General features: G+C 39.9%; 1 protein-coding gene across 1 annotated transcript in view; it reads right to left on the reverse strand.

Annotated features, from left to right (window-relative positions):
- The window catches only part of igdcc3 (immunoglobulin superfamily, DCC subclass, member 3), a 51,957-nt gene extending 41,763 nt beyond the window's left edge, over positions 1-10,194 (reverse strand). The window contains exons 1-2 of the mRNA XM_010774797.1: positions 10,128-10,194; positions 4,285-4,590 (exon numbers count right to left, since the gene is read on the reverse strand). Coding sequence (XP_010773099.1) covers positions 4,285-4,590; positions 10,128-10,194 — 373 coding nt within the window. The remainder of the gene's footprint in view (positions 1-4,284; positions 4,591-10,127) is intronic.
- Positions 10,195-10,468: the final 274 nt, after the last annotated feature.

The following is a 10,468-nucleotide window of genomic DNA, read 5'->3' on the forward strand; positions in this document are numbered from 1 at the left end:
CTTCTCCTATATTTCATCCTTTAAAGCCCTCTTGGTTCTTCTTTTCTTTTTTATTCAAGTCTCATTCTGAATCTACCATTATTAACCGCAGTTAAATTCACCATGACCATTTCAGAATTAAACAAGGTGGAATTATCATCTAGCAGCCAAAGGCTCTGTCTGAAGAAGTAAATACAATAATTAACACTTATAATACCCATTGTACTTGCATTGATTGCATATTTTACTATTTGTGCTTTTTACCTTCTTCATGTTTGCACTGACTTCACCTTTGTATCTCAGAACACTTCATATTGTGTTTGCAAAGCTTTCCAAATGGTCCCTGAGGTCAATTGCAGTCTCTACAAATTAATGGGAATGGGGAATTTTTTTTCTTTTTTTTTAACAAAGCTTCAACTCTTTACAATTAATTCCAGACAAACAGACAAAAGCAAGTCATTTCAATTGATCCTAAAAGCTATTTTGTAACAGGGGGGCTTTTGTGGTGTGTTGCCTGGTGACGCGGGTGTGCTGTGGGGGAGGGGCGGGAGCCGTGGCCAGGCCCACTGTACCAAGCTTGTCATTCAACCAAATGATGAAAAGCTTCCTGAACGTAAGCTAATGAGGAGGTCCTAGAGAAACTGAGGAAAGAGAGAGAGGACCGGACCATCAAAGAGATAACATTTAGGAGGGAAAAAAAGAGTTTCCCTGACCGGCCGCCGAATTAAAGGGGCAACGGGGAGTCAGTCCTAACAGCCCCCAACCGTGAGCTCACACAAATGGTTGTCAAGCAAATAAAAAGTGAAATTTATGGAGGGAGGTTGTGTGGAGAGTAAGATGGAAGCGTTATCCACTGGGAGGGCTATAAAGAGGCGGCAGTAATCACACCACCCTTTGCATCACAGTGGTACAAGTCAGAGCTCTGTTGTAAGAGGGACTATAACACAGCAAATTACCTCAAAAACACAAAAGAGAGCATCAACATTAACAAACACACAGAAAAAGAAAACAAACACTAGTTAGTGATCTTTGTTAGGAGAGCTTTTACTTGTTTTGGGCCATTTCTCTTCATAAAATAAATGAACACTCTTTATACTAAATTATTTATGTCTCTGGTGGGCACCTATAGTATGAAATAGACCAGTGATTGTCCAAATCCCTTTAGAATATACTTCGCCTCTAACATTAAACTCTTTTAAGACCTTAAATCAAAGACCTAAAACATAAAAGTCTGATAAATTGAGGCTTTAACAACAGGGGAACACTATACTAAACAAAAGGCTGCAGGTAACTGGAGGCAGAGCAGTGGAATGAAGCTGGACGATGAAGGATTATCATTATTCTGAATGTACAGTACAAACATCCTCTATTGAGCTTTCCAAAGACGCCTGAACTGAATGACTGCAGGTAAAAAAGCCGTTATGCCTGCTTATGAACAGCCCCTAGGTGGGGAGTAAACTACCAAAACTAATGGTGCAATGAAAGCCTCGTTAGAGCATTTTCATACACTGCAAAACCAACTGAAAACCAGTTAAAATCCACAGTTATATACTAACATGACTGTTTTAGGGCAATAACTCAAAATACAGAAGGCATTAGTGAGTAATGATTGGTAACATGGGGACAATTTACAGTCAGAAGTTCTTATCTCGCGAGTCCTTTTGAAGGGTCTCGGAGGATTATTTCCAGTGATGGCTTCTTACTGCCTTGATAGGAGTGGGACTCCATTAAGGAGGGACAGACTGTAATCATAGCAGAGCCTCTACTCATTCCGCACCTCGCCTTCAAAGACTGCTCCATGCAACACCAAAGTTCAGAGGTCAGGGGTCAGGATGTGAGGTTCAGTAATCCTTCAGTGCCTTCCCAATCAATACAAGACGAAAGGAAGCGCTGAAAATATCTGCAGGGGGAGTAAAGCCCCGTCAAAACAGAATATTTCTACCCTGAATTAGTTTGAACGTGATCCACCAAGTCCAAGGTGTGATCCAAGTCAGGTTCATTCACCAAGATGAAATCAGTATTCAATCCACAGCTTTTCAGAAGCTGATGAGTGATGGCAGTCTGCTCTACATTTCCACAATCCTTCATTTTTAATGCTCATATACAATATGAATACTTCAGTTAAAAATGCAGGCGTTTTCTTGATATTTCATTCAAAGCTCTGTGAAGCACAATTTGACATTACATTGCAACACTGTAACAAGGCTGATGCTAATTTAACAGATTAATGAGGGATAGTGTTGCATGGTCCACTGCATCACAACTCTTTAATTGATATAGATTATCACTTTTATCAAGGCTTTAACTACACTATTCTCACCGGAGTATTCGTCTATCTTCACATTATTGGAGAAACACATTAATAAGCCAACTTAGAGTATACTTGCTAAATTATTTACAAACACAGAACCATTTCTGAGTGATCACCCAATTCAAATTGCATTTCAAAGCACATGTTGATTTATCTGGAAATCAAACTCTTTCTCACTCAAAATAGTTTATTGAACAATTGCTACCAGATCTTGATTCCATAAATAATACACTGCTGAATACAAATCATCAGATTATTTGTACTGTATGTTTATCTGCATGCTTTTCAGGTGATGAACATGTTATTTACAACTATGTCAAATGAATTGTTTGAAATAAAAGTGAGGGGGTTTATACTGAAGGTTACTTCTGATGCCAAACAAAGTAAATGTGATGAAAAAGCCGCGACAATCTGACCTTTGAGAAGAAAAGCCTTCAACGGAGGCCTTAAAAGGTTGCATGTGTTTGACAGCGACAGCCACTGAGCTGAAGTGACTTTTCCCTTCGTCCAGCGAAAGCATCCCTGCTAACCTCCCTATCCTGCTGAGTGGAAAAGCTGTATTGGCCACAACAGCACAGCAGTGTGCTGTCTACACATGGCTCGGGAATCAACAGGCTACTGTGAGCCTTTGTCCGTCTCTGTTTTACAGTGTATATATAACAGAGCCTTTCAAAAAGTCTTAACTCAATGCAGAGTGCAACAGTACAGTATCTCTAGAAGAGCTGCAGCAACATCTCAGCGTGTCTTCAGAGGAATGTGCACATCAGAGACGCCTTTGATTTTAAGTAAGTTGAGAAATGCACTGTGTGTGTTCGAGAGAGAATAGCGCAGAGTCAGATCGACTGTGATAAGATTAAAACATAGTAAATGAACCATGGCAACAGCGCTGAAAATTTAATTTGAACTAGAGTGGCTTCATATAAGAGATTTGTGGTCAAACTGGGGAAGATTTATCTCGATTCCTCCACCAGTGAGAGGGCAGCTGTGTAGCTTCAAGCTTATTGCACTCCTACAAAGCAGCTTGGAGACTCTCAGCGTGAGGGCTTGTTAATGCTAAACTCACAAGCTTGAATTTCCCATCAGCACTGTAGATGAGCATCAGAAAGATCATTACACAGAATGATAGTAAAATATTCAAATGACTCTTCACTCAGGGAAATTAAGTACATTTGAAGCACAGCGATACCCGATGACTGGGTCTCGACTGAAATATGATCACTCTGCGATATTTCAATTCAAATGTTTACATTCGTAGGGAACACAGATTACAACTTAATTAATCAGCTAATGTTGCAGATTCTGCTTGTCATATCTGCATCAATCATGATTTATTAGTCTGTCACTTGAGACTTTACATAATGACAAAACAAATAGGCCCAGACAGAACATTGAGGTGGTATCTCAATGTGCTACTTTTAAGGTAATACGGTCAGATTTAAAGATAATAAAAGACAGAATGAAAATAACTAATTTGTTGAATCTGTTTAAAAAAATTAAGTTTAAAAACTGTACATTGAGGTTTAAAAGTAAAGTGACTTCTATAAGCGTGACAGTGGAAAGCCTAGGTGGTTTTAGTTATTTTTTAAAAGAGCTGGGATAGCTTTTCCCCTGTTTTCATTCTTAATGCTAAGCTAACCGCGTAATATATATCTTTTGAACTGCTGCTACTCGTTTTTAGCCATGACTGTGTACTTATCCGTCTCTTTTCTTTTTATTCTATTACTAATGTGTGTTTTTGTTATCTATATTTAATAAGTTAGCCTATTATTGAATGCCTTTTTTTCTTACCTGTTATACCACTTTTGCTGTAAAACTGTAAAAATAGCAATTCTGATTCTGATTAAGCAAACCGGCTGCATATTGAACAAACATTAATAACATTGGACAAGATTCATCTCTACTGATGTAATTCTTGGCAACAAAAAAACATATACAAACTAAGATAATAAAACAAAATAACTGTGCACCACTATAAGAAAGAAGAGGAGACTTACTGGCTGCCTGAATACGGGCCTTGCGGCTCACCACCAGCCCAAAATAATTCTCGGCCACACACTCGTAGTCGCCCTCGTCCGACGACCTATCAGATTTGGTCTTCTGGAAGTGAGCGATCAGTAGTGAGCCGTTGATGAAGGTGGTGTGATGCTGATCCTGAGTTAAAAGCAGGCCGTAGTGCCTCCAGTGTATTGTTATTGGGGGGATGCCGTCGACCTGGCAGTGCAGCATGAGGGGCTGCTCCTGTACCGCGATGATGTCCCTGGGCTCCAGTCTGAAGGACAGTTCTGCTTCGCACATCACACCTGAAGAGACACACACACACACACACACACACACAAGTTTACTGTATAGTTGCGCCTGAAGATTCAGTCCTAATCTTGTAAAGTATTTCAACAATACAATTTCAACTCAATGTATTTTTCATCTTATAGTTTTCCTAGGTTGGCCCAGTGGTCATGGTTAAACCCCATGGAAGCTCCAAGAAAAAGCTAATAAGTTGACGATGCCTTAAGATTTAATGATTAACATGTCGACCATGAACCACAACACTGAAGATGCGTTTACCCATCCATTCTTTCCTTTTCCATACCTACTAACCACTGCCCAGGGTCATGAGGTACTGTAACTGGTAGCTGCTAAGTAACACATTTCACATGAACTCTCACAATATAAACAAATAAGAAGAATGTGTCTCATATCATATAATTAATGGCATCACATTCCAATTAATACGGTTTAATCATTTAATAAATACTACCTCAATAATTAGTATAAATTATGTAAAAATTTGCAAATATGAAATCCCAAACTGTACTGTGCAATCACCCTAATAAAGTGCAAACTGTTCACTAAAGTGCTGAGTGACATTTCTGAGCAAAAGGGAAGTTGTTTCATAAAGTGCAAACCCACATGTGCAATATTACAAGGCCCGAAGCCGTCAGTCCATAGTAACAAAGTTACCTTCGTTACACAGCTAATTAATTAGAAGCCTTGACAAATATACCTCCAGGCTACAGTCACAAGGGAATTCATAGGATCGAATGCACCATATGAGCATGTGTATTATTGTACAATACCCACAATGACACACACACACACACACACACACACACACACACACACACACACACACACACACACACACCACACACACACACACACACACACACACACACACACACACACACACACACACACACACACACACACACACACACACACACACACACACACACACACGTATGTCTTATGTGTGCCAGCAAGGACTTTGTCACCGCTATACCTGTTCTTTTTATTTTTGCTACTCAACACAATGTGATATGTTAACAGTACTAAATCTATTTGTGGCTTTGCGTTCCACATCATAATGACATGAAGAGATCAATTTTTTTTTTTTTTCGGTTTCTGAGGGCAAAGAGGGGGGAGTGGGAGAACAATAATAAGGATGTAAACAGCCTGACCTGACTCTGTACTATAAAAGAGGAGCTTAGCGGGGCTCTCTCGGTGTCATGTTTCAGCTGCTGATGGACTAAGCACTACCAGTCTCTGCCCCAGGCCCTGGAATCTGGTGGGAGGGGGCCAGGGGAGGGCAGTGGAGGGGGGGCAAAGCACAAGGGTCAAAAAAGAGAACCTCCGGCTTCATCCCTCAAATTCCAGCCGAGAAATACTTCCCCTTAGGTGCCAACAATGAATTCATTGACACACTTCTCCATGAAGATCACATATGGAGCATAATGCAAAGAAACATTTCCTCTTCCTCTCTTTTACTCTGTATCCTTTTTTTTATGCGACCCCAACTCCTTTTTTTCACTCAACAAGCACTGAACGTAAATGGCCATGGGACCAGAGAGACATCAGTGCTACCACTTGTGAAAAACAAGGGGGTGGTGGTGGAGAAATATTTAACCCTTAGCTGGCAGGCAGTGATCCCCATGCCTAGGCTGTAGCTCTCCAAAAAATGATGCTGGCCACAGAGCTCCATCTCCTTTGGTCCAACAAAGATCACATGTTTCCACACGGGAAAGCAGCCAGCAAAGAAAATAGATTCTGCAGCCACACATCCAGTCAGTCACACTTCATGTTTTGATCAAAACATGGATAGCTCTCAAATAAAGTAAGCATTATATACTGTGCCAAATGCTTCTGGACAAATTTGAGGAGGAAAAAAACATGAACATCAGATCAACTGATAAGGTTGTGATAAACTTAAGAATTTCTTAGGGGACACTTATTTGAGGACTCATCATTTACTTGATTTCATGGACAGACCTGTCACGAAGAATTGTGCAAAAACTCCACTTTACATCTTGTGATTACCAGAGATGTGCTCATACGTTTCTTGAAATCATTCAGTATGAAAAAAGCATGACTGATCAAAGAAATAAATCGTAGTTAGTAGACTAGCAGAGGGTAGCCCTAAGAAATACATTACTCAATGTTTTCACTCTCAGCAACTAACTGGATGATAACAGTCCAGTGTCCAGGTGTAGCAATGGCAGTGATTTGATTAAAAAGCTTTAATGATGTTGTTTATTCCTCCTTGTTAATTCAATTAATCAGTTTCTTCGATTAGCTAGAACAAGGTAGGAGTTGTTGTGCTCCGGCTTTCCTAATAAATAAAGCATGCTGCCTGAGTGACTGGCTAATGCATTGCTGAGCTCCAGGTGGGTAGAAGGTTACAAACAACAACGTGACAAAGGTAAGTGAAAAACGTTTTGAATCATCTGACAGATTGAGAGTCAGAATATATAAGAGGACTCAAGAAACAGGGGATGAAGCGTTTTGTATGGTTTATGTTAAAGTAATCTGTGAATGCTGAGCATCCAGAGGGGGGGCAGAGAGGAGAGCACAGCTGTGGAAACTGGTGGCAAGAACACCGGCTTTCCAGAGGAACACATGTTCACGGACATGAATCCATACATGCGTGGATTTTCATGGTTAGATAAGGGGAGGGACACACACACAAATCCTAATGCAGAGGAAAGAGACACTAGCATGTCGGATTACCGGTTGAGACCAGAGACAAGTGTTGGCTAAGTGTGGCTCATGCACTGGCTTACCATTGACAGATAAGTGTGGCTGGCTGGCACAAAGGTTTACTGTGGCTGCAACAGTAAAGTTAGGGTCTCACACCAGCCACTGACAGAGAGATGTACTTAGCAGACACAGAAACCACTGGTAGAGCTCAGTGAGCTCAACACACACCACAGGCTGCTTACTGTCAGCAATATCATATGATTCCCCTATATGTTTTGGAATTGATTTAGATTCAGTATTAGTTTTGTAATAATGCTACATATTACAACATTATCGTATAGTTATATATTAAGAATACCTAACTAAGCATCCATCTGTTGCAGCTCTCTCATATGTCTAAATATCCAGGTTAATGTGCTATGACTGACTCCATTATGTTAGGTGTGTTTAAGATGGGGAATAATCTTTTGCAAACTAGACAATGATTGTTTGTGAGTTTATCCTCCATTAATTTCACTGAAATGTAGATAAGCTGAGGCACAGAGGTAGCATTTCCACTTTGAAGAAAATGATGTGCGTCACCTATATTCCACATGAGTGGTGAGTATTAAACAGGAATACACTTACAAACCCATAAGCATGACTTAAAAGGTGTCCTTCAGCATGCACAGCAAAAGTCATATATTTGCATTAGGATCAAGTATATGTATATGAATAAAACAATACAGGTCACAAGTATACAATAGTACAGTATCTTGATTTCATTATGAAGCAGTGTCCGCCTAAAAGCAATATTCATTATACTCGCAGAGAAAATACAATGCATGAAGCATTAATACTTGTATTCCTTTGTATAGGCCTATACTTGATACATTATTTATTAATATCAATTTTTTTTTGTTTCATGAACACTCATAAGCTTGTAGTTCCAAGTAGTCAGCCATTCACTTGTTATAATAACAGCAGCTCAGTGACGATCACAGAGAAATGACAGTAATATGGTTACACTGGTGCAGCACCACAATTCTGAGAAATAGTCCATGTGTGCATGATAGAAGATGGAGGGCAGCTGTTGCAAAATCACCTCTCAAGGTACTGTACACTCTTTTTTCTCAGAGAAGTACTCACCTGAACTCTCTTTCTAGAACAGTAATATACTACATTTTTGTAGCTTTGAATGAAATTTGTTTATACAGCAGACAGTAGATAGGGTAAGAACATAAAAAGTTATGAAGTGAAATGAAAGCTCTCAGTATTTTCTCTTTCATGCTATAATTTAACATTGATACGATCATATTGACTGAAGCTTGAAAGACAAAGCTAACGCAGTCACTCCATTCTTTCAAAGCAAACTCATCTCTTTTTGATAAACCATCATTTTCATATCATAAAATCTTTTGAATATCTACTGCCTCAGAGTTGTTCAGGCCATTAGATATAGTGCAGTTTTTCTTCTTATTGCTTCTTATCATCTCTTCTTAAAATCTCATAAAATGTGCCTTTATCTTAACTGGATCCAATCTCAGAGGCGGACTTAAAAAGAGCTTCATTTATTTAATGTGATGGCTAGATTGGAAATACATCCATCACAGAGTCTGTGTTTCTGAAGTTTTTGTTCCCAGACCCAGACTGAACATGTTATGAACCAATGTGTACTAGCCTTTATGATTCCAGTCAGGGCCTTTGAGGGTCTCTGTGTGGTATGCTTTGCAAACACTCAATACTCTCTCCTGCCTTTGAATTGCGGGGCCTCACATAGAGAGAGAAACTGTGCAAAAAAGAAAATTTGAAAAGAAGAAGAGGGACAGTCTTGACATTTAATCTGTACAAATATTCCTCCCAGCAGGCAATAACCACAGTCTTTTAATCTATCCTCAGAGCAATAACCACTGTCATTTCACTCTGCCACGGGGTTGGTGTGCAATCAGCTCTACAGTCAAAAACTCCATCTATTTGCAAGTCCCAAAAAAGAAACTCCATGAACTTTTGAAAGTGTGTCACCTTCCAAATGTAGATGGAAGAGTAGTAGGATTTTTTTTTAATCACTTTTAGGAGATGGAGGTAATTGTCATTGCAATTCAAAAAAAACCTATAAGCAAAATACAAAAGTGCAACACCATATTATCTGGTTTAAATACGTTTAGTAGTATTTAAGCCCTCATCCCTCCCTCGGTGCTGACTTTCAAATATTGAGACCATGTGATTAACAATAACATCGGGTAAGGGGCTCTCCTTCTGCAGCTCTGCCATGGGACGCCTGATAGAGAAGGCAGTCATGAGGACAACTACAGTAGAAAACTAAGCATTTTTCTGCATAATTCACTGATATTTTACTGGAAAATTTGACTTTCTCACTGCTTCAAGTTTCACTTGAACATTATTCTAATCATGGTCCCCAAAAAATATACATGGAAACACAACGGAAACATGTTGACTACATTGCACGTGGCTATACTTATGTTATTGTTATGCTCATTAGCGATGTAGATTTGAATATATTGCCCACATGAAGTAGTCACATGGCGAAACAATACCATCATCTTGCGAAAACGTGTGAAGTTCTGCAGAATGCACACGGAATTTAACTTTTAAAAACATTATCAGCGTGTCACTCAGTAACCTGCAGGTACAAATTCCGCAGTGCACATGGCTCCAGGACCAGTCTCCACATTGGCATTTACAGCCGAAATGCTAACGGACATCGGAAAGGGGCCAAGTTCAGGGTTACTGGTCAGCAGCACACTATCGCTGCCTGCAGCATGGACCAGGCTCCGGAGAGAAGCTCAATAACAGTGGTTAACCTCCGCAAAGCCACTCTGCACCACTAAACTCTCTACTGGTATAATAAGATAATGTAACTTACCAATTAAAGCATTTAGAAGTATTCCCAAAAAGCACGGAGCAAGGCGGCGGCGCCTTGTGGATGCCATTTAAGCACTTAAAGAAAAAATATTCCAGCACTTGCAGAAGACAACGTGAGGTGAATAGACGGGGGTAAAAAAAAAAACCCAGAGATATCCAGCTTCAAGCACTACATGTTCCGACCTACAATGCTATACTGTTTGGTGGCTCGCTGGGGTCGAACACGCTTTCGCCATTTTAGCCATCTATCAGGAATCTGTCAGCATCCCGCTCTCTCTCTCCTCCTCACTCTGCTGTATCCCAAAGACTGCCTCTCTCTCTTTCTATACCCCTCTCTCTCTC

The sequence above is a fragment of the Notothenia coriiceps genome, unplaced genomic scaffold (genome assembly GCF_000735185.1).
Source record: "Notothenia coriiceps isolate Sejong01 unplaced genomic scaffold, NC01 NC01_scaffold00000339, whole genome shotgun sequence".
In the NCBI taxonomy this organism is placed as follows: Eukaryota; Metazoa; Chordata; class Actinopteri; order Perciformes; family Nototheniidae; genus Notothenia; species Notothenia coriiceps.